The sequence below is a fragment of the Abramis brama genome, assembly GCF_963993115.1.
Source record: "Abramis brama genome assembly, chromosome: 16".
NCBI lineage: Eukaryota > Metazoa > Chordata > Actinopteri > Cypriniformes > Leuciscidae > Abramis > Abramis brama.
The window spans coordinates 16,792,546-16,817,662 of record NC_139978.1 but is presented as its reverse complement, the minus strand read 5'-3'; the positions used below and the strand labels follow the sequence as shown (position 1 = coordinate 16,817,662).

At 39.2% G+C, this 25,117-nt stretch overlaps 1 protein-coding gene across 1 annotated transcript in view; it reads left to right on the top strand.

Moving 5' to 3' along the window:
* Nucleotides 1-669: 669 nt before the first annotated feature.
* LOC311066141 (uncharacterized protein) overlaps nucleotides 670-25,117 on the top strand; it is a 38,371-nt gene continuing 13,923 nt past the window's right edge. The window contains exons 1-6 of the mRNA XM_084087151.1: nucleotides 670-996; nucleotides 8,705-8,798; nucleotides 9,875-11,171; nucleotides 11,662-11,740; nucleotides 13,084-16,284; nucleotides 16,550-16,672. Of these exons, the coding sequence (XP_083943277.1) occupies nucleotides 9,883-11,171; nucleotides 11,662-11,740; nucleotides 13,084-16,284; nucleotides 16,550-16,672 (4,692 nt within the window). The 5' untranslated portion in view covers nucleotides 670-996; nucleotides 8,705-8,798; nucleotides 9,875-9,882. The remainder of the gene's footprint in view (nucleotides 997-8,704; nucleotides 8,799-9,874; nucleotides 11,172-11,661; nucleotides 11,741-13,083; nucleotides 16,285-16,549; nucleotides 16,673-25,117) is intronic.

Below are 25,117 nucleotides of genomic sequence, written 5' to 3'. Positions count from 1 at the left end.
AATTTTGTCAACTTGTACTCACACTCATGTCATTCCAAACCTGCATGATTTCTTCTGTGGAAGATGATATTTTGAAAAATGACTCAATAAAAAGTCAATGGGATCCAATATGCTTGTAGAAAACAGTGTATTTTATCTACTTTTATTAGTCTACAAACCACTACACATAAAGTATGTAGGCTACACACAGCCTTCAAAACTGAGGACATTTAAAAACAAATATATATTCTTTTCACATTTCTGTGCAAATATGTTTGTCAATGTAGGCCTTTGTGAAAAGAAGTGCACTTTAGAAATTAAATAAGTAGGCCTACACTAAATAATAAAGGTATATAGACGTTATAGGCATGCAGGCCTACGTTTATAGGTATTAGTCAATATAATACAACTAATTGTTATCATTAGGCCTACAACATCAGGCGTGGATATAAATATGTGTTTTGCTTTTGTGAAGTAAATGATTGCAGTCTGCCTAACTGACTAAATATGGGAGTTGTCACGGTCGTACTTCACCCACGCAACAGGCTTGAAGGAAATAAAAATCAGTTTTTGCGCCAAGCCAAGCGTCAATCGAGGACATCTTGGCCTATTTTATCATCACCCACAAGGCGGCGCACGGACTCCCTCTCCCCCTCCACACTGTCCCACTCTGGCGTACCAAAACAAATCCTCCATCCTTCCGTGCAATGCGATCCCATACCGCCTTCCGGCTCCCTCAGCAAGTTTGTGTGAGCCAGTGAGCCTGTGATAGTGTTCATAGAAAGACGGCCGTTTGTACAGTGGTAACTTACAGGTGTGAGGAGGAATGGTGTCCCGGTGCGATTCATGCGGGATAAAGCTACTAAATAACGAGGAACATTAACCAGCGATCAACAGGACGACGCTCGCTCGGGTCTATCCCGACAGCCAGCAGCGAAGTTTGGTTGAGCTCAGATCCCAAACTGCTCACACACAGGTGGACAGACAGACAGACGGCTATTTGAACTTGACGAAAAGGTGTGTAAAGTGAAACGTTGTGCTTTTATCACTTTGCGTGTGTTTTACCTGCTTTATGTCACGCTGCTTCTGTTGATCTTCAGACAAATGAGAATAGTAAAGCAGGCTAGTCAAATCAGCTAACAAAGAAACTCACACGCGAGCTATTTACATTTCTGACCATTACAAAAATACCACTGTAACCAGTGTTTGCGGCAAAATAATGTTTATTTTATGTATTGTTAATGCAACAAAACTTTAACGTTTTCATAGGGAACTTCTAGGTATTGTCGTATTAGCTATCAAAGTCAACAAAATTACAAATATTATGAAAGCTGTTTGAAGGGGACCATGATCCTATAACTGATTTTCAGTCGTTACTATGGTATTCTGTTTTGGTACTGTGGTATTTTAAGTGTCTTTGTGGTTTAATGTCACCATTATATGGATGGACAATAAGCTTGACCTGTGGTGGACTTTACATTTCTGCCTCTTGTATGCTTTATTGTACAGTGTACGATGTAGCCTAGTTAAGTCATGCTTGCTCTGATTTGTTTTGATTTTCTCAGTAATAATTTACATTTTTTTTTGTTGCCAGAATAAACATTAGTTGTGGTTTATTTCTGGTAGTTGTTAATCAAGTTTTTCTCCATTCAGTCAAGCTGTGGATCTCCAGTTATTATGACTTGTGATTCTGTGCTTGGTATTGTAGCACTTTATGCATGCCTTACATGTTTCTCAGTTTGTCTTGAAACATTTGCATACAGTACATGAGTTTGTCTTTAAAGGGGACGGTATCAGCTACACTGCTTTTTAAATGTTTGAGGTCAGTCATATTTACACTTTTGTTCAACAAGGATTCGTATCATACATTTTACTGATCAATATAATGATAATGTTACAAAAGATTTCTAAATGCTGTTGTTTAAAACTTTGTATTCATCAAAGAATCCTGAGAAAAATGTCATGTTTTCCATAAAAATATTAAGCAGCACAACTGCTTTTAATATTAATGATCAATTTAATGCATCCCTTTGACTGTCAGTGTAATAGTAATTCCTTGAGCACCAAATCAGAATATTAGATGTGACTCTGAAGACTGGAGTTATGATGCTGAAAATTCAGCTTTGCCATTACAGAAATAAATTATTTTAAAATATATCCAAATAGAACAGTTATTTTAAATTGCAATAACATTTCACAATATTACTGTTTTTACTGTGTTTTTTTTATCAAATAAATGCAGCCTTTTTGAGCATAAGATAATTCTTTAAAACACATTACAACTTTTGAACTGTAGTGTTTGCATCTAAAAGCTGTTGATCAATGTAGCTCAGTTGAATCTTAATAAGTCAACCAAACACAGGCATATTTATATATCCTTTCACGTTTTAGAATTCCGATTTTTGATTCCACTTTCCCAGTAGTCTTTTCTGACAGGTTAGCTTGTCAGGTGTTTTCCGCCCAGATATATGCTGAATGGCGTCAGCTGTAGTTTGTGTACAGGTGATGGGCTTCATCATGTGTGTGTACTAAAGCCCCGCCAGTCATGCTCATTCATTGGTGTTGTTGCTCATGTAGAGCATGGAAAGTATTTTACTTCTGCCAAACTGGCTGAACCAGAGTGTCAGTTGTGCGCACACCATGAAAAAAAGACAGGAAACACAGTGGCATAAAAAGGCTTCAAGGGAATCAGTTGGTTCTTGCTGAACTGGGTTTTTGCCAGATTAGTTGAAAGATAGCCTAGTAAAACTATACTGAAGAAAACAGTTACATTCCTTCTTAGAGTGTCAATCACCTGGGCTTGGCTACCTTTTTTTTTTTTTAAGAGTATGGACAAAAGTATTTTTATAAGTAGTTTGGCTTGTTTTTTAATCATTATTTTGGCTTAGAGATTCTCTTTGCAAAGTTAGCTTGAAAAAGGTTGAGGTTATAATGGGTTATTGTTGTCCTAGAAAGTTAAGAAGTTAAAGAATGGATACTCTGTCAGAATTGTACTCAATAAAAAGTCAAAGTATCTAATCCAAAACATACTTGAGTGAAAGTAAAATAAAAGTGTTTTCACACTTGGCATGTTCAGTTTTATTAAAACGAACCCTTGTGCGATTGCTCCGTTAGTGTGCTGAAAAAAATGGGTCTCTGGGTCTCGGTCCGCTTCCAAACGAACTCTGGTTGCGGATGAATGAAATTTGAACGCTACACGGACCAAAGACATGTAAACAAACCAAAAACAGGACATGATGTCACAAGATGTGACCCTAAAAAGGACAGAATGCTCAAGCATACCTTTTTTCTTTTTTGTCATAGTCGCGATGTTGCCCATCACAGTTCGGCACAGGCTCCAGAACCGCGTCTCCTCGCTGCAGATCTTCGTTTCTGTTTGACGGAGGGATTCCTGCTGCTGTTTTGACTCCTTTATAGATTTTATAAGCTCTTCACGAGTTGTCAGCTCCATCATATACCATCATATGTACACACATTTAGCCCAGCACACAGCATTGTTTTGGATTTTTGACAAGTTCCATCGCAATACGTCATAAAAGCTAAGCGAACCAGAACAAAATAACCAAGAGACCCGAACTACAAATTTCCACTTTTTATTACACTCAAGTGTTTAAAAGTAAATATTTTTCTTTAGCTTTTAAAATTGACTGAAATTAAGAGATTGAAATTTTCCTATTAAAATACATTGATACAGCAACTGTACAAAGCAGCTTGTTTAATCACAATGGACGTTAAACTGAAACCGATTTCCAGAAATTATTACCTGAAATTCTGCAGCTGATATTGATCTTTTTTGTCACTTGAATATAAGATATGAAAATAGTGTGTTCACACACGAGCCAAACAGCACTGTATGGGGCGGCCCGATATAAGAAGGTTTTGAGAAGTCAGTTGACTGGTTGAGTTGTGGCCCCGCTCCCGAACCTTATTTAACTAGTTAACTCCATTTAACACAGTTACAATGCATTGCTTTAGGTTAAAGACTCTGTTGTGAGACTGATGACAAGTATGAATGATCATAGTTTTGGCCAATTACATTTCACATAAATGCTAACATTCACTGTAGTGTAAGCTCATTAAGAGTATTTTTTTATGAGAACAAATTTATGCCATGATGACATGTGGCATATGTACCTTGGCTTGTACTTTGAGTATTTAAATGAAACTGAAAGGGGCAAAAAGTCAAGTTTTGAGTCTGACCTAGGTCAGATGAGACTACCCCTCTCTCTTTCCTCTACTTTCCTACACTTTGATGTTCTTGTAAATAAATATGCAATAAGCCCAATGAAATAAATGTAATTGATTAATTACAATGGATGTAAATTCCTCCTTGATTCCCCAAAATAATGCCAACAAATTGTAATGAAGTACTTTATGCCCATGGTTTGTCACTGCATTTAAGAAACAGCCTTGTTTAAGGCTTGGCAATTTTAAATAACCTGCAAGTGATTCCTGATAATTTTTTCTCATTATCTCTCTGTATAGAGTTCCTAAAGCCATTAAATCTTTATGGTTTTGAATTGATAACTACAGTACTACACAATGATTATGTGTGTGAACCCAGTTACTCCTTTATTCTGCCTCTCCTGGTTAGAGAGCACATTTATCATCCAGAAGAAACACCAGTCTGATGATCTTCACAGAAACTCTGGAAGCTTTTTGTTAATCAAAAAATGTTAATTTATGCTGTTTGATTTACAACTATAATACATTGCCTGAGGATTGTTTTCCTGTTTAACTTTCCACTGGAATCTGAGTTGATCGAGTGCTTTTTACAGCCTTGGTTTATGTACCTACTGAGCTAGTTAAGGTGCTGACATTTTTATTATTTTTCTTTTTTTAATAATTGATTTGATGGTGAATTTTGAGAACAGGTAGATCCTGGTAATGTTTGGCACTAAGATTGTAAGTTAAGTTCTGTATGAAAATTATTTGCTAGTATACGATGTACCGATCGCCCAGTCAGGGACCGGAATCGGCCAATTTTCAGCATGATCGGCCCGGGCCGGTGACCGGCTGGTCAGTCTCACGTTTTTCCGATTCTGAGCCGGTTTTGTTGTCAGCGACACGTGCAATAACATCAGCTGTGAGTTCTCGCTCTCTTCTTCCGACGTCGAAGTGACACATACCCGCCTCCTCTCACTCATTTGTCTCATTCGCACCAGTTAAATAGTGCTTGTTTTGCGCATAATTGTAGTCATTCCCGCAGGTTTCGCATTCACACCAAAAATGTGTGCATTACTGATGTAGGGGTGAATTCAGGTTGAGTGGGACACTTTTTGCCATTGAGATGACTGGGAAAAAGTGTCCTAATCAACCTGAATTCACCCCTATATAAGTAGAGTGCACAAGCCGCCTCGCAGTCTCAAACAGATTGTGAGTCGCAAGTACAAAAATGATTGGCTTACTGCGCTTAAACTGTCAAATACAAAATTATGTCAAAATGCATGTCTTGGTGAGTATTCAGTTAAACACAGTCAGTTTTGGAATGTAAATATAGGCCTAGTTGATAAAGATAATGCATGTTGTGTAGGGGTGTAACAATATATCGTGTCACAATACATCGCAATACAAAAATGCAACAATATGTATCCTGGATAGTGACAATATGTATCATGGATAATTCACCCAAAATAAAACTTACCCTGTGAGAAAAAATTGAAGTTTTCAGAGTCAGTACTACATTAAACTACAATATATTATGTTGAATATAATGTATAATAATGGGGGAATATTAGTGGGTCCTCCTGATAATGCCAAATGTCTTATGTTACCAGTAAAAAGTGGCCTACATTATTTTAAATATATCTAGCTAGTGACAGAGTGCAAGCATATTCGTCTAAAATAATCCTGTATTTTCAGGTTCAGAATCATGAATATTTTTATTCTGGTGTCACCATTGTCCAAGCCTGTTCATTTACACCCACAATGTTATATCAAATTTAGCATTTAATCAACAGTACATTTTTTCTTAACCTTTTATCATATGTCTTGGAGTATCGCAATAATATCATATCGTGGGTTCAGTATCGTGATATGTATCGAATCGTGAAATTAAGGTATCGTTACACCCCTAATGTTGTGTAACAGTATATTGGATCTGTACAACTATTAAAGTGACAGCAGCCTAATATTCCTGCTGCTGTCTGTCATGTTAATAAATGAACAAAAGACAAAGAAAATAGCTCTCTGCTCGTGACTGAATAAGTTTTATAACTTATTTAATGTTTGCAATGAAGACTATTCAGTGTTATTTTACATTTGATTACTTTAATTTCAGTAGTATTTCTTACCTGAATAATAACCTACTGTTAGACCCACCTGAAAAAAAGTATGTTTATTTATGTATAATATTTTTTTCAAAAATCAAAAGCAAGTAATATGGTTTTATTGAACAACACAGTTTAAAATACATAATGTAATGTACTATAAACAATAAACAACTTCTGTACATTACGTATTTTACGTATATATATATATATATATGTGTTTTTATAACAAATGCTTGTAGAGGATGCCAACGGCCAGCTGATTGTTGTTGTTACACTTTACAGCTTGATCAAATCATTGTTTAACTTTTTCCTCTGCAACTTTTTTTTTTAAGTTGCCAGACACCACCAGCATTTTTGATAATTTTCACAAAAATGTCATGCCCCCTGGAATATTGTGTTACATGAATATATGAACATGCAATATATCAAAAGAAAGAATAGTGCCTCTGCTTTTAAACAAAAACCTGTTTTATTCTAGCTTAATGCATTCTTTCTTTTATTAACACTTGAATGTGTGCAAGTTTTAGGCTTGCTGCGATAGTCGGTGTTACCAGTGTTCAGCCACAACACCGGTTACATCACTTGACCACCGCGGCACCATTGTTTAGATTTTTTTATTGTAATAAAATGCATTTGGTTCAGTTAGAGAACAGACACTACAGTTAAAAACTGAACGTGCCTGCTCAATTCAGAGTCGCAGCACAAATCAGCAGCAGGAGTCAGATTTAACCTCACTTAGCCCATTTAGCCTCACTCTTGACTGACAAGACGACGGCGAAAGATTTGGTAAAAGCGCCTATTTAAGTGAGTTGTTGTTGTTGTTGTTGTTGTTGTTGTTGTGTTTTTCATTAAGAATAATAATGAACCCACCTTTCAAGTAACTGGCACCTCCGAATTGCCGCTAATCATAATGGTGTGTGTCCACTGATGTGGAGCGAGCGGAGCAGAGCAACTGCTAGGAACTGACTGACAAGATGGAGGAATATTTAGTGTCAAAGCGAAATGTAAAAGCGCCTATTTAAGCACATTTGTATTTGTACTGTATTGCTGTTGTGTTTTTCATTAAGAATAATGGGCTAATGAACTCACCATTCAAGCAATTCGCCCCCGAATTGGCGCTGATTTAAAAGCGAAACTAAAATGCGCACGGCCGCACTGGCATTCATAATGGTGCGTGTAAAACAAATCACTCTGAAACCTGCAGGACATATATTTATTTAATTGAATCGCAGTTTTTGTGATTTCACAATAATCCTATGAAGTGGTTTTAATATATTGTGCAGCGGCTGCAGCCTTAAAAATGGTCTGGTAATGCGGTCCATTGATTCTCGTCTGTGGAATGTGCCAATTCAGGTGTTTTGCTTGTTTAATGACATGGGTAAATTGGAATCGAGGATTATTTTCAACCAAGCTTTTGAATTTAATAGAGGAATCATGACAGTCCGAATCTTGTAACGAAGTTTGAGACAGAACAACATAATGCAAGCACTGTAAAAGGTTTTGCCACAAACTAAGACAGCTTTCACCTCGATGAGAAATAACGTCACGTTTTAATATCTTGTAGCACTTAGATCTCATCACCACCCTACAATTCAACCATTTAAGATTATTAGTTATATTTACTGTAATTGTCTGTATAATCAATTTTTTTAAAGGTGTGACATTAGCATTTTAACTGTGTGACATTTAGCCTTCCAAGTCTGCCAAGATTAAGATTTGCAGTGTAACTTATGTGAGCTAAGTGCTGCTATAACTTTAATACAGAGGTGTAAAGATCAGCTTTAATGTTTCTAGGTCAGTGGCTAGATCATGTTTGTGTGTAAATGTGTCTCTACGGGATGCCAGAAATGACTTCCCTAAACACTCTGGTTTTGAAGCTGTAGATATTAAACATTCCAGCTGCAGAGGCGTTTCCTGTCAACAAGTGAATGCCAGTCCATGCACTCTGACCAGGATCCTCCTCCTTTCCTTCCTTCGCAGTCATTCTCCCTCTTTCTGTTCATCGTTGACCGTCCCCCTGCTTCCATGTCCCTTGCGTAACCACATAGCTAAGATTTCACTACCGGAGACATATCAAATGTGTTGGTTTGTTTGGTAATCTGTATATGTAGGTCAATCGTGCTGGTAAATATCTTGCTTCGATCTATATGTGTGATTTCTGTGTATTTATTTGTTTGTAAAAGAGACTGATGAAGTCTAATTTTCATGTTTTAAAAATGTGTAGATTTCGTATACATGTTTGTTTGTTTGAGTCTGTGCTGTGTCTCAAAAGTCTTTGCCAACATTCTCATTTGACTTTTCAATTATGATATTCAACGATTTCAACAAGCTGTGCCATTGACAACAAGTGTACATGTGCGTGCATGTGTAGAGACTTCACAATTACAACAGACACTGATACCCTAATTGAGCTGAAGTATCCGTGTCTGACCATGCTGTATTCCCTGCAACAGAGTCTGGCTCCTCCTCTTCTCCATATGATATGACATCACTCTGCGGTTACCACAGAAACCAGGGCTCCACTGCAGACGGTTGACAGCCAGGCAGGTGAGTTATTATTGTGATGTTGGAAAACTGCAGACAAAGCACAATTTGATAACTGCACGGGGAAGCATGGCAATTGCATGTGCATTTACACAGGTATGTGAATGTGTTATGAATCACGGTTTCGTTCTGTGTAAAATGTGAGTGTCTGTGTGTTGTAAAAGTCTGCATGGCAATTTAAGTGTGAACACGTGTTTGTATTAGCGCACAGCTTCCAAGAGCGACATGTGTATTGCATTAGCAAAAATGGCTCTCTGGGTTATTTTGTGAATTCCTTTTGTTTGATGTGTATTTGCCTGTAGTAGCAGGATTTTTATGCACAGACCTGTCTCATTCTGGACTCTTAATTCAGCAAATTGATCCCTCCCTCCTGGGCAATGTCCAATCATGCTGATTTAATACACCCGCACACACAAACTCTCTCACAGCGTGATTAATGATGTGTCAGTAAAACGTGCATTGTGAGCTCTTTATCTCCCAAGTCCACCGTGGTGGAGAAGAAGAGGGTTAGATAGCATTTTTCTTAAGGTTCATAGACACCCCACTACAACAGCATTTTATAGAACACTGTATTTGTTTTGTGCTATAAAATTATAGTGCAGGGATTCTGCTTGGCATGTTGTATGTCAAGCAGTGCTGAAACTGACCAGTGGTTTCAACTGACTCCAGACTTTTTCCAACCAACCTAAAGGAAGGTCTACACTGACAGCGATTACCTGCGATAACGTGACTGGATATCATTCTCATTTTCAGTGAGAGCCTGTGATTTCTGGTGACACGAGTGACAGTTGGCAGTGAGACAGTGTTGAGCAGAGCTTAACTTTATGCAAATGAGCAGTGAACAGATTTGGAAATGACCAAAGGGAGTGGAGAATGTGATCTGTGGCCAGATACAGTTGAATACCATGACTGTTTAGGACCGTCCTCTACAAACTGACAGCCTAGGGACTGTGCTATCTCCAGTGATTTAATCACTGTTAGTGTGAACGCAGCTTGAAATGTAATATGATTAATTTAAATGATTGTTAGCTAACTCAATATCTGTTTATTTTTTTATTTTTTTCTATTTCTTGTTTCAGGTGGTGTGATGGCTGCCCAGGTTGAGGTTGATGCTGGGCGGCCATGTGTGGTTGGGAGTCGTCTGCACCTTAATCCTCTCATAGACTCTAGCAACAAGAGTTTGATGGAGAGTTCAGGTGGCCCCCAGGGGACACTTACTATTTCATCAGAGTCTAGAAAACCTGTCCCAGGCCCCAAGCCCAGACTCACTCCAAAACCTTTCACTGTGAACAAAAATCCTACTATACGCCCCATTCTTGCTCCCAAACCACAACCAAAACCTAGACCTGAATCCAGTAAACCAGTTTCCTACAGTACAGACCTGTCCAGTACACCTAAACCACAGCCAGCCAATAAACTCAGTCTACCATCTGCCTTTAATACGGGTCCGAAGCCCAGCGGACAAACAAACAAACCTGTGGCACAACCCTTTAAACCAGCACCTACTATTGCCTCTTCTGATTCCAACAAATTAAGAACATCCCAAACTGGGGACGTGCTGAGAAGAACAAGCTTTGGAGCTACACCGGCACCACACCGGCGTGATGGTCAGGCCTCCACTCCTGGTGTTGAATGGCCTTTTGCTTCTCGGAAAAAACAGCCCAGCCCTTCGATCACTCGTGCTAAATCAATGGGCTTCCTATCAGAGATAGGACTAAATCATGAGGACAGTAAAAAAGATTCTGGTACCAAGGAAGAATTTTCTCCTACTGTTCTTCGGCCCCAATCTAAAGGTTCAAGGCCCAGGCCGGTTTCAGCTGTGTTCCTCCAAAACCCCAATCAGTCTGAGCCTCAGGTTGTATCCCCTACACCTGCCCCTCGTTGGGGAAAAGGACGACCCCTTTCATCTGACCTTACCTCAAAGTTTGAGTCAATTGGGCTTTCCCTAAACTGGCGACCTCCCAAGGAGGACAGCAAAGAAAACACTCCTGAAACACCAGAGGGTGTTGGAGCTGTAACTCAAGAGAAAGAACATGGTGCTGAAAGGGCAGAAGGGCCGAATAAGGCCCCTGTGCTTGAGAAAAGTACTCAAAAGAAGGAATTGAAAGACTCAAATCCTGAGGATACTGGAGGTAGCAGTATAAAGAGACGCATCAGCCTGCTTTTGGACTCTTCTTCTACATCCTTCTCAGTAGCACGTGTGGATTCTCCAGGGACGGAGCCTCGGTCACCGGGGCTGTCCATCTCTGATACTGATGGAGCGGTGGGGGTAAAACAGCGCATCAAGGAACTGACAGAAGAAGTGCCTACTACTCTATCAACACTCCAGAAGCCACAATATAAGCCACGAAACATAATATCTGACCGTACTAAAAGGTAAGATCCAGTGGTTTTCAGCATTCATTATAGAAGTCTACAATGTTAGTGCTGTAATTCAGAAAATTGCAGTTGTACATGTTAATCTGTTATCAATTTCATGTTCATCAGTTTATCAGCTATCAGTGTTGCTGTAGTTTTACTGCCTTCGGGTCCTCCTGAAAAGTTTTTATGAATAAGTTTCATAAGTCGCAATTACACGACTGCTGCAAAATTAGTATTAAAGGATCTGCATTATGTGCATAAGTATTTTTTGTGTTTTTGTGCTGGCACAGAGAATTCTAAAAAGTGTAATGATGTCTCAAAACATGTTGCCTCATAAACCAGCACAATTAATACCAGTTTGCTTTCATCATGATTTACATTCTCTACTCTGAAAATCAAGGCTCAAAGAAAGTAGAGTTTCACACTGGTAATAATGTGGTAGCATTCATTCATCAGGTTCTTAAGATCATTCCGATCTTTTTTTTTATTTTTGATTTGCTTACAGATTTGAATCAGAGCTTGACAGCCTCAGTTCCAATGATTCCAAAGGCCCCCAGCTGGTTGAGGAAGATCTCAACACAAAGGTATGAGAATATGAACCACTGCCATTAGTCATACTCCACTAATCAAGTATCTTTACAAGGTGCAGTAAGGCACACCTTGTTTTTGTTTTTGAAAGTACATAAGAAAATTGTACATTTTATTGAACCTTTTCTTTTTTACCAATGACACCACAGCATACTTGGTTGACTATTACATAAAAGTCCATCACAATTTGGCTGAACTAACTAATTGATAATTACTAATGATTTATAATATATATGTGTATTAATATTTGACATTTTCTGCATTTTTCACGAGTACATGTAGCTCTTTATACAACAAGAGCATTCTATGTATTCTATAACAGTCACATGTGCTTGATAAATTTAAAACGATATATTTTTTTAAATAAATAGAAAAATCTTTTATGACATTTGGGACAGTAACTGCCTAATTGCGGTCACAGTCTCAAAATGAACATTGCTCACTCTTTATAAAAATAAAAATAAATTTCACATTGATAGAGAGAGGAATAACAAATTAGGTTGAAAAAGGCACTTCTGATGTCACAGAAGGTGCGGCACTCCAAAGACGTGTAACCTGAGTTGTAGCGTTAGTCATATTGTGATTATGAAACATGCACGCTTCGAAGGGAGGGGGGTGGGAAAGGTCAGTTTGTGAGAGAAGAGGATTCTTTGATTATGGCCCCTTCATGCCCCACCCTGCTTTATGAGCTTTGACAAAGAGCATACGGATCCCATTTCACTGTTCTCAGTCACACGCGTCAAGCTCCTCTCCCTTTTCATGTGCTCTCATGTTTGCTTCTTTCTCAATCCCCTCTTTTCAGGACTTTCTGTGTCAATACAATCCACATTAGTTGTTTCCAGCTGTTTCGTTATCTTGTACTTCCTCCTCCTTGTTATCTTTTTTTATAACCTCTCCGTGAAAGAATAACTTGGATAAGCAATTTGCAAGATTTGATAATCTGTTGTGTATTCAAATGAGACTTCTTCATTGCATTCTTTCTGTTGCTAATTTGCTCTTTGGAGTAGAAACATATTAATTTCCCTCCCAAAGTTTGACTCTAAATCAGTCATGTAATACATTATATCTAAGCAAAGAAAATGTTACCTGTAAATGGCACACCTGTCAGGTAGGTGAGGGGGGAGGGGGGTCGGCAAAGGCTGCTTCTTTAGGGATCACAGTTGTAGAAAATCTCATCTTGTCTGACTGAAAGTCAAACCAAGTTCCAGGTTCTTGCTTACTTTTCAGAAAAAGAGGCAAAACATCTGCAAATAAATCCCCCAAAAAGTTTTGCATAACAAAACCAATGGCAAATGAAATGTAAAAATATACTTAATTTCATCTTTATTTTATTTTTTAGTTTGATTACTCCACGATTGAAGGACAGTTCAACAAACAGGAGGACAGGAAAGTATCATCACTTGGTGTTCATGACTTGCCTACACACTCTGCTTTTAATAGTGATGGAGTGCAAACAGTACGAGCGTCTATGTTTGAACATGTGGTGGAGAGGCATAATGTTCAAGTGATGGAAGATAGCATTTCACAAGGCCCAAGAGCTCAGCGGGAAAGCACAATTAAACCCATGCCCAGACGGAGCCACTCTTTGCGAATTCAGGACAACATCTTTAAAGCTCTTGAAGATGATGATCCTGGAAGTTTGGTCAAAGCAACCTATAGAGAGCAAGTTTCTCCTTCCAGCCCTGTACGCGTGGAGCATGTCTTTGATACTGTAGCTTTGTTTGGAGAGAGCCGTGCTGTTAGTGAGGCTTTGCCAACCGCTCAGCTTGAGGACAGAGCTCTCACGCTACGTTCACGGCGATCAGCTCCTCAAGGGGAAGACGACAGACCTACCCATGAGATAAGTGACCTGCAAAAGGATGAAGCAGCCATTCCACGTTATCTCAGGGTAGGGGCACTACAGAAATGGACTGCCACAGAGGCAGACCGAGAGATTGAAACCGAGAGGGAACGACAGAAAGAGATGGTGAGAAAGATGGAAGAAGAGATACAGAGGCAAACAGAATTGCACATGGCTGCAGCAGCAGCATTGAAGGAAGATGAGGAAGAGAGTGAAGCAGAAAGGATGAATCTGTTAGGAGCACAAAGGGACAGGGAAAGGGAACGAGAGGAAGTTGCTGCACCCAAACGGCCTAAGATGCTAGATACTGAAGAGCAAATGAACAAACCCAGAGCCACTTACTTTGCTCTGACTGGTCAGATTCAAGAGCCTGTGCATCAGGGGCAGAGAGTGGATGATGAAGTAATTTTTGGAAGAGGTAAACAAAGTATGGTGGGTGGAGAGGACAGGGGGATGAAGGATGTTCCATTTGAGGATTTCACTCTTAGATCAGGGAAGTGGAGTCCTCAGAATCCAACTGCTCAATTTAGAAGAAATCCTTCATTGGAAGCTGCACTCCAGAGAGATTTGCATATAAATGACACTGGACTGAGAACAGATCCTAGATTACAAGAAAGGGAACTGCAAAAACCATCCAGGGAGGAAATAGAGAGACAAAGACTTGCAGAGTTTGAAAAGATGAAGGAATTGGAAAGGCAGCGAGAAATGAAGAAACAGAGAGAATTGGAGGTTGAGAAACAAAACAAAATTGAAAGGGAGAAAAGGAGAGAAGCTGAGATACAGAAAGAGAAAGAGAGACAAAAAGAGCTAGAAAGACAGAGAGAGCTAGAGAGGGAGAGACAAAGGGAGTTGGAGAAACAAAGGGAGTTGGAGAAACAAAGGGAAATGGAATGGCAGAAACGAGAGAAGGAGCGACAGAAACAAATTGAATATGAACGAATGAAGGCTGCAGAAAAAGAACTCGAGCAGCAGAGAGAGTTTGAGAGGCAACGACAAAAAGAGTTTGAGCGAGAGAAAGAAAGAATGTTCGACCAAGAGAGGCTTAGGTTGAGAGATTTTGAAAAACAGAAGGAGATAGAGAGAGAAAGAGAGAGACAGCTGGAGTTGGAGAGACAGAGGGAAATTGAAAGACAGAAGCAGAGAGAACTTGAAAAACAAAGAGAGATGGAGAGGCTAAAAGAGTTAGAAAGGCAGCGAGAATTGGAGAAACAGAAACAGAAAGAGCAGGACAGGGAAAGACAGAGACAGTTGGAAAGGCAGAGAGAACTTGACAGGCAAAGGGAACTTGAGAGACAACGAGAGTTAGAGAGACAACAGGAAATTGAAAGACAGAAGGAGATTGAAAGGCAGAAAGAACTTGAACGACAAAAGCAGAGAGAGATAGAGATTGATAGATGGAAGCGGCAGAAAGCAGAGGAGAGAGAGACCAAGAGAGAGCTGGAGGAACTTGAGAGGATCAAGGAGCTTGAGAGACAACAGCTTCTTGATTTTGAGTTGCAGAGACAGCGGGAAAGGCCAGTCCAGCAAGAGAAAGCGACACGGAGATCAAAAAAAGAACGAGAAGAGAGAAAACGGCAGCCTGAATGGCAGAGAGGAACAGAACGACATTGGACAGAGACAGAGCAAGAGAAGGCAACACCTACACCTACATCTCCACTTCGGCCTAAAGTTCTAGATCTGGACGCAGTGTCTCTGGGTGTTAGGACTGGTAGAGATAGTCACGAGAATAGCCCCACAGCTCGATGGAAGCAGCCCTCACTTCGTCCTGATGAGGTTTACAAACCAGCCATCTTAGACATTGACTCGTTCAGGAACCAAACCCAACCTGATACGTTCACTTTACCTGGATTTGGGGGTTTAGAATCAGGAGGTGTTAGTTCAGTGACTCAAGCTCGTCCACAGGCCACACAAACGAATATTCTCCAGCCCCAAACAGCATCTCAAGTTCAGTCTCCTTCTCATCCCCAGTTCCACCCTCAGTCCCAGGCTTTCTTCCAGCCCTCCCCAGCAGAACGTATGAGAACTCAACTCCCGCCACCTTTGCAACCTCAAATTATGCACCAACCCCAACCTCATTCACAGCCATTTGATACAGAAAGACCTAGGCCACAACCTCACTCATTGATTGAGACCTCAGATTGGGCCTTTGGCACTCAACAGCCCATCTCAACTTTGCCATCTGCACACACTAATGTTTGGGGACATAATCAAGCAGAGTTGACTGTAGATGAGCCTCTTTGGGTATCAGCCATGGAGGGATCCAGAAGACCAATTAGCACTAGACCTGGTGGTCTTGAGCAGCAAAACTTGCACCAAGAGGATAGAGGTTTAAGTATCATTGTGACACCCAGTTCGACCTCTTCCATGATTCCTGTCTTTACTCCGGTACAGCATCCCTCTCTTGCACCACCCATGGTTCAAATTCAAACTCCTATGTGGACTACACAAACAAGTGTTGGTCCCTCTGTAGCCCCTATACTGACCCCAGAAAGATGCTGGACCTCAGTACCTTTGAATGTGGGGTCAAGTGGAGCTTTGGTTCCTTCTCTCGCAACACCATTAGCTAGGAAAGAGACATCAGTACCCACTGGTCAGGTTGCAACCTTCTCTGTCACTGATACTTTATCAAGTCCAAACTGGGAGCTGGCATCCCAGGGGCTGAGAGAGAACCATGCCTCGCACAGGGACAACATACAACAGGTGAGGAAGAACTCACTCTCACATACACCCATTCCCACCATATAGTTTTTTTGTGTGTGTTTAGCAATGCACAAATGTAAACAGTAATTATGTGCACCATCTTAAATTGGTCACTTTAATTGCAGAACCACCCAATTATCGGTATTGGCATATGTACTTTAGAGTGATCAAATATCAGTGTCAGCGTATCCCTAGTTGTGTTACATTGAATTTTCCTTGAATGGACTAAAGAAGCTTGACTGTAGGCCCTTCTATGTTTGTGTAGAAACGTTCAAGGAGTATGTGTCGAAGATCTGCCCCAACGGAAAGCTCTGCTGATGGTCCGCTTGCCCACGTGAGAACTCGCAGAAGTCGCAGTGCGCACAAAGAAAAAGTTGGAGAAAGATCGGTAAGTAAAAGTATGCTGAGAATTTTGTTTAGTGTATTATTCCTTGTCACTCATTTTCCCATACACATGCCACATACATAAACCCATTAAGAAAACATTTTCACTAGGGTTAGGTAATCTATTTAATATTTACTCAGGGATGCATCAATATCAAGTTTTGTCTAATACTGAATTTACCATGTTTTGTCGCAACTTTTGCGATCGGATTGCAGTTTTGTACTTGGATTGTATTTTCTCTGTAAATCAGTTACACCATTTTTTTTCTGATGTTCTAGGTACATTCAGACATTTTGGTTAAACGATACTGAATTACATCTGTTAATTGGATGAAGCTGAAACTAGTCTACAGTACATTATAATATATGAAAAAAAGTAGATATTCTAATATGACAACTTTTCATAGCAGATTGTCATGCTTTTATTTTTATATTTGCATTTCTAAACAATAATGCACCACTTTTTTTGTTACCAATTGTGATTTTAAACTACTTAACTTTTTATAATGTAAACTTGTTACCTTGCCAATTAAGGTGCAAGCTTCTGCAAGATATTTTTCTTCTGCTAATTTTTCATCAAAGTCATCAATTCTCTCACTCCATCATATAGTTTGTTACATATATGTAAAGGAACAATGACTTTTTGGTCAGTTCCTAACCTAAAACATTGTATGGCTTCAGAAGACTTGTAATGTAGCACACAAATTGTTTGAAGCAAGTAAATGATGAATGAATTAAAAATTTTGGGTGCACATAAGCCATTGCAATTACATCGATATAGATATATATATTTCAGATACTGTCAAAAGGCTGAAAAATATTGAGATGTAATTGCCCAGCCCTACATTGCACATGGATAAGCATGCATCTTACATAAGACTCGAGTTCCTCACCATGTTCTAATGGAAAGTGTACAAAAACCAAAGATGGAGAAATTGCTTGTTTTGGCTTCTGATGATGTCACCAAACTTTAGAGACCAGATGTTGGAGTAGTTCCCCAACAATCTGAATAACAGCTGTCATATGACCCTTTCTGGCATGCAGTGCTTGGCTAATGATATTTTCCCATATCTGATGGACTTGTTAAAGTGCAGATTGAAATAGTTATTTTGGCTGAGGGTCATTAAAGCTGAATGTTTAAATTTATATGCATGTTTGTCGGGTATGGAGGCTAACTCAAGCTTGTGTTTGTGTGTGTGTGTGCGCGTGTGTGTGTGTTAGTGTGGGTGGTGCAGGAATGCAGTCTGATGACAGAAAGGAGTTGTGCCTTAAAGTTTAGTGAGTAATGGTAGAGCATTTTCTAACAAAGATACACTGTGCTAGTAGCGAGTAAGATTGTGTAAATCAAGGCAAAACTGATTTAATAATGATCACGTAACAAATGTGTGGAAAAGTGTGAACGCATTTATGGACAACATTAAGTTTAAACTTGTTAAAGAGCTTAAGATCGCCTTCTTGTTTTTGATTGACAGGTTCATTGAAATTTCTTAATTTCTTAAGGGTAAAGTTTTTTGTTTTTTTTACTGAGAGACTTTTGTCTTTTTTTGTTTTTTTCAGAGGTCCTCTGAGTGTATAAATATTGCCATCTGCTGTATGAATCGAGTTATTACAGTGTTGATTTTTATGATTCACAGTGGCTATACATTTTGGCTTATCTGACAGCCAAGAATATCCTCTTAACCTTTAATTTCATTCGAAATGGAAACCTTTCCAGGACCGATAGTGTGTTTATTATATTAATGTTTGGGTTTTTTGTTGTGAACCTGTTATGTGGGTGTCTGCTTGTGACCTTAAAGAGGAAGCTCTCTCTCTCTCTCTCTCTCTGTTGCTCTCTCTCATCTTTTCTCAGTATTGGTCATCATAGGAAGAGTCATTTTTACATCACTGTTTACTCACGAGCACAGGCGAGTTACAAAGACAGAGAGAGGTACAGAAGTAATGAACATTCAAATAAACTTCGCAAAAGTAAAGACTGTAGAACATTATTTTGGGCTAAATAGAAGGATTTGCTACACAGAAAGATGGCTTATCACTTCTGTCCTTCCTGCTGTTGGTGGCTATGGGTAAGCTTACTTTTTTTTCTTTTTTTTTACTGTCAAGATGGTAATACAACTACATGTATCAAAACAATTCATGCTACCTGAGACAAGTAGACAAATCTAGGTGGAGGTCTGATAATATTAGACAACACACAAGTTGACTGATGTTTGATTGTTGGAATTAGTTATATTTGGAATTAGTCCTGATGCTCTTGCTGAGTAGATACTGTACATTCACAATCTTTATTACACATTGTTTGGTGAAGTTGTTTCTTCCCCTGTGATTTGTATCATTCTGTTCAATAATATTATCTTCATGTGACTAAGGTGAGGCCTCTGTAGATGCTTCCTGTTGTCTGACTAATTAAATAGACATTCTTTTCACTCTTTTCTTTTCATTTTCTTGGAAATTATTCAAGTGTTTAGTTAATTTTGAATTAACTTAGCCTCCATAAAAAGGACTATTCTTCAGTTTCTCTCTCCCCAAAATTCTTTTAATGAAAAATATATGGTTTTGTGCTCAGGTACTACAGTTTCTGCTGTATTGTGTAAATACGAGCCTTGAACCCATGCTCATAAACGTATATATCATAAATTAGGGATTATAAAGCTATAGATTTTACATTTTAAATCGACTGGCTATGTGCATCCTCCAGCTAGCCTAAAACATCTCTGTAGCATTAGTCTTGTCGCTTATGAATCATTTTAGTATGCATAGCACATGTACGAACCAGTTATTTCAATGTAAATGCCCAAGCCTATCTTAAACAGTGCACAATAAACTTATTCAAGCAACCAGGTCCAGTTCCCTTCTGTATTTTCATTGCATCAACTGTGTCTCTTTAAAAAGTCACATGATAGGAGCAGATTAATATAAAGAAGCTGCCTCATTATAAAAGTCAATGCACCTGCACCATGGACCTCTAAATATGCATTTTTAGTTACTTTACAGTTGTGTTTATGAAAGAAGTGATTGCTTTGGGCCAAGATCTCTCAGACTGTCATAATTGGTATCAACATATTATTTAATTAGTTAGCTGCTTTTAGTGAATTATTATTTTATTTTTTAGATTGTCTACTTCCCGAAACCAACTGAGCTTCTTATTTATAATACATTTATTCTAAAATTTTATTTTATACATTATAAAAATACATTTTGAGCACGCAAATCTTTTGTTTCAACTCTTAAAAGCTGTTCTTTGCTGTGTCAGAGGACCTGTTCACTTGCACTTGTTCATAATACTGGGCTCAAATAAAATGACTGTCACTAGGTCATCGACTTTCTCACAGATTTTGTTAAATGTGCATGGTTTGAAATATGAAAAGCCAACTACCTTTGTATGCTGTAACTTTTAGCATTGATGTGTTAAGTGTTGACAAAGGAAGTAGCATCAGTCAGAATTAGCCTTCCTGTATGAGGCCATGTGTGGTTTAAAGAGGAACATTACACTATTTAGACCACTTGTTCCTTTTGGACTTTAGAATTACTCTGTTATCTTGATCTGGTTAGGATAATAAGATGTGACATGCCTAGTTATACCTATAACTGCAGATCACATCAACCTTGATGGTATATTGTTGTCTGACCCTTTAAAATGTTACTGGGATATTGGAACAGGCGACTCTCCGACTGATGGAACCGAAAATGGGGTCATGTCATTTCATATGAAATATACCTACACAAAGTGTACACGCATACACACTATTGGGGATATATTTATTTGATGACTTAAGTTACACTACATCAGTTAGAAACATTTAAAACTTACTTATATCTGAAGCTTGACAGGATTTTGAAGGTTTGCCTTTCTTTCAGTTGTCCTAAACTAAATTGAAAATTGCAATCTCAATTAATATACTGTATCAAAATAGTATTTCCAGAAAACAGGGTATTCTTGTTCTCTAGGTGGTTTTACCATCAGGCAGATGACTGAATCATGAGCAGTGACTCTGTGACTCATTCGAATACCAGGATGACTTTTGTTGTGATGATACATTCATAAAACTATGGTCAGCAATTTACCACTCCGCACTGTGGCTAATGTATGCACTTAATCAATATTTGGATATTAGCCAGATCCTCCTAATGTCATTTAATATTGTAGCTGTATTTGAAATCTTTACCTCTATCCTGTTTATTTTGTAATAAGATATGTGGCTGTGTACCGATTGTTTTAAAGGAAGGAAAGCAGATTTTGTCTACATACATAACCATTGTTGTCTCTATAAAAGGAACAAAAACTCATTGCCATTGATTAGCTTTTGTCATGTATAAGACTCTCTTGTCTGGCTGGTTCTTAATCTAATCTTAGTGATATGTGTCTCTTTTGTGCCAGCTGTACCTTTGGAACTGGAGTCTGTAGTTTTGCCATTTAAACAGCAATAATGTTTTAATATCTTTGTGATTGAAGGAGTTCACATGCAAGTTTGCTTATCAGATTAGTGATCTAAATAGTGCATAATTTAACATATTTCATATTAATTTTATCTCACAGTATGTAAAACTTATGGACCCCACTGTATGTGTGAAAAAAACACAACTGTCTTAAACTAAAAATAATTTGACACAGTGCTTTAGAAAGCTGTAATAGTTAAGTGGTGTGGTTTTATTATTATTATAGTAGTAGTAGTATTTAGATGTAGATCTAATGTCAGATTAGTTTAATCAAAATGTATGATTTTCTCCATTAATATCATAGTGTAACTCACTCTCTGCCCACTAGTAGGCGCTAATGTGCACCGCAACATTTCACTGGCTCCCTCCCAATAAATGAATCCAATAATCTATTATGATGTACAGGAAGATGTACATTTTAATGTTAATTTCATTTTTGCTTGTAATCTGTGATGATTTCAAAGGCAAGGTCAGGAAGCGGATATGGAAATAAATACCAGGTCAAAAATGGACAGCAAGGTTTGGTTGGTCTTCAGTGATGTTTGCATGACGGATGTGTCAATTTGCAAAGCAAACTAACTCAATGTACCATGTGCTTTAAACTCCTTATAAGCCATAGTGATTTACTCTGTATAACATGCACAGGTATTTGCTGTCAATACTATTTTCTTTTTCCATTGACCATTTCTTAATTTTTTTGTTACTTTACATCAAGCATTCTTCTCTCAGCAAAATGAGCTGCTGACAATATTGCATAACCAATGCACCTTTCTCCAGCTGTCTCTCTCTCTTTCTCTCTCTAAGCTGGGACAGGAGCAGGGAATACTGCAGTGCATATATCTTCATTTCTCTCTCGCTCTCTCTCCCTCTCTCTCTCTCCCTCTCTCTCTCTCTCTTTCTCTCTCATATGCTCATATTGCTGGCTTCCCTAACCCCTCCCTCTCGGTCTCTGCTCTCGTTTTCCTCCTCCCTCTGTTTTCTCCTTGAGCACAAGTCCTGTAACACAGGGGGACAGAGACAGGAAAGCTGACGCATTTCTGTTCTACCTGCCAGTACCTGCAGGGACACATTTAAGGACGCCAAAGGAAGAGACCACCTCGAAACAGTATATGTATTTCCTGTCAACACCGGTGAAACCACCTGGATACTTCTGGCTTGTAACTTCCATGTTTTATGGACAGAATTTCATCCTGGACCTTTTTTGTGTACTGAGCTTTCTAACAACAAAGAAACAAGGAAACACTCATCTTAGACTCCAGCTTTCCGTTTGACCCTACATTGAGAGTTGTGGACGTTCTCTGAATGGACAGGTGGACAGTTTTGATGCCTTTTATGAGATGAAGTTGTGATGAAGCAGCGCACACTGCCTGATAGGTTTGAGACTTGACTGGGAAAGTGTATGTGTGTGTGTTTGACAGCTCTGATTCATGAGTTTACTTGCATTTGTTTGAGTATGTGACTCTGCTGACAGATTTACTCAAAAGACTTTCGAACATTCACGTAGGAGTGATGCACTGCTCATTTCAGACCTTCTTTTGTGACGCAGCTCAAAGCAACGTGACATTTTTCTATGAAATTTGAATGTCATTGTTCGTTCATTGATGCATTGATTGATTGAAATGTAACTAGGCCTATTTAAGTAGTGTCGTTCAGGTCAGTAGGTAAGAATGGCGTATTGAATCAGCTTCCATGACATCACTTTAACCTATTCTATGTTTATGAACGTAATTGCAGGTGCCTTTGTGGTTACATAATAACTGTAACTTTGTTTTGTCGCTGAGCATGAGGCATTGCAGAACTGTTGTGATCTGGGACAATCCGGTGTACTGTATTCCAGCTCTTTCTATAATGTCTCAGGTCACAGAAAACTGCATTGTAGGACTCGTATGAGCCTAATTGGTCCATCTAATTTTGAATAATATCATAGAGCATCTTAATTTGGGAGTATCTGAGTGACTTAATGTTACTATATGTCTTTGTCTCGCTGTTGAAGACGTAGGCTACTGAAAATGGTCCGCAAACTTCGGTCAAGCATGGTGGGAAGTTAAGATCGCAGTTGACTGCCTAGTGGCAGTTTGCAGTTTGTTTCGTACTGCAGTGCAGAGTGGAGCATAATCTGTCCTGGCCTCGTTCTGGAGACAACGCTTGAGTTGATGGACTAGGCTAAAGAGGAAGGTCCTCTGTCATAAAATGGTATCCACCATGGAGTTTAAAAACAGATGCACTTTCAACTGGACCTGACTGGACTGGATTCCCATGTAAATTAAGGCTACTTACCTGAAGGTGAGATTGGACTACCATCAACAGACCTTAGAACCTCACTGAAAAAGCTTATCTTGACATTTAGCTCCATAAGGGCACAAACCTCTTGGGACTCACTCTGAAACAGTGGCTAGAGATGGAGTACCTGGGTGACAAGTTGTCGGTGGCCCATTCGCAAGTGTCGGGCTGGATGGGAAATGTACGCCGTTCCCTTCAAGGCGCTCTCAATTTGGTCTCCAGCAACATGGAGAGAAGATCTGGAGGAGGAGATGGAGAGGACGGAGGTGGCTTTAAGAGGGCCGCGTCTCTACGTAGCCTAGCCAGTCGCAGCCGCGATTCCTTCCGCAGATTCAGCCTGCGCAGCCAACATCGCTTGTCCCTGCGCAGACGAACCACCTCACTGGCTTCACCGAGCACTCACTCTTCTGTAAGAAAAACTATTTGCAATTTCTATCACTGCATGACTCAACATCATTATCTCTCAAACAATCCATCACTCAGCACAAATACAGAGTAGTGCACATGCTGATTTCCCCCTGGCACCATGTAACCCTCAATCTTTGTGTAGGTGGTCACTTTCCATTTAAAGAAAATTGGTTAATTTCTTTTGTCATTGTCTGAAACTGAACTTTTGTCTCAAGTTGTATGGCAGAGACGGGCAGTTTGGGCAACTCCAGTCCTGAAGGGCCACTGTCCTACAGATTTTAGCTACATTCCTAATCAAACACACACCTGAAAAATCTAACTTAAGTCTTCAGGATTGCTTTAAAATGGCTGGCAGGTGCAAGTGATAGATTAGGGATGGAACTCAACTTTGCAGGACAGTGGCCCTCTGGAACCGAAGTTCCCCATCCCTGCTGCACAAAGCTCCCAAAGCAGGGTTGCTCAATCCTGTTCCTGGATATCTACCTTCATGCAAAGTTTTGTTGTCATTGTCATGTGACTTAGCCATCAGTTGTGTCACTTCCCCTTCATTAACGTTGGATTCACACATCAGATTCTTGGCAGAAATATCAGATCATCTGGGGACTTTTTGCCAGTCATATGAATACTATGAATTCAGGCATACTTCTCTTTTCACATACTGTTTAATAGGGAAGTAGGCATATTTGGACGCAGGGTAAAACCTGAAATGGATGGGTCAAATAAGGGAGACATCCTAAATATGTATTGTTGATGTGAATACTGGAACAGGGTTGGGGAACATTGGGCTATAGCAATGGAGTTTTATTGGAGATGAATTTAGAGACCTCCTGTATGTCATTCTGTCTGAATAACCTTTAGAGCTCCAACAACTGCTGATTTTTATATGATCTGTTTCTATATGTTGTATACATTTTTCTTTCTTTTGTGCCTGGTACCTCTCCATCTCCCAATGTCTATTTGTTTACATGTGTTGGTGGATTGACCTTTGCATTGGTATGAGAGAAGCTTTGAGATGCACAGGGAGCCCAGAAGGGCATTCTGGGAACGCTAGGTCACCTTGATAGACACAAAATGTAAGCAACGTCTGCATAGATACGGTTTCATGCATACCGAAGCCTTGTACATAAGAGATAAACTCGCAGTACATTGCAATGGCAGTTTGCATATACACTTCCTGGATGTTTACATGCATGTTCTCAGCAGATATTTTCTTTTAACAAAAGATCACATACATTTTTTAAGTATTTGTGCTGTTGTTTGAATTGTGCCTCATAATCACTGCCTGTTGATATTTAGGTATGTATAAGTTGGGTTCAAGGGTTGTTGT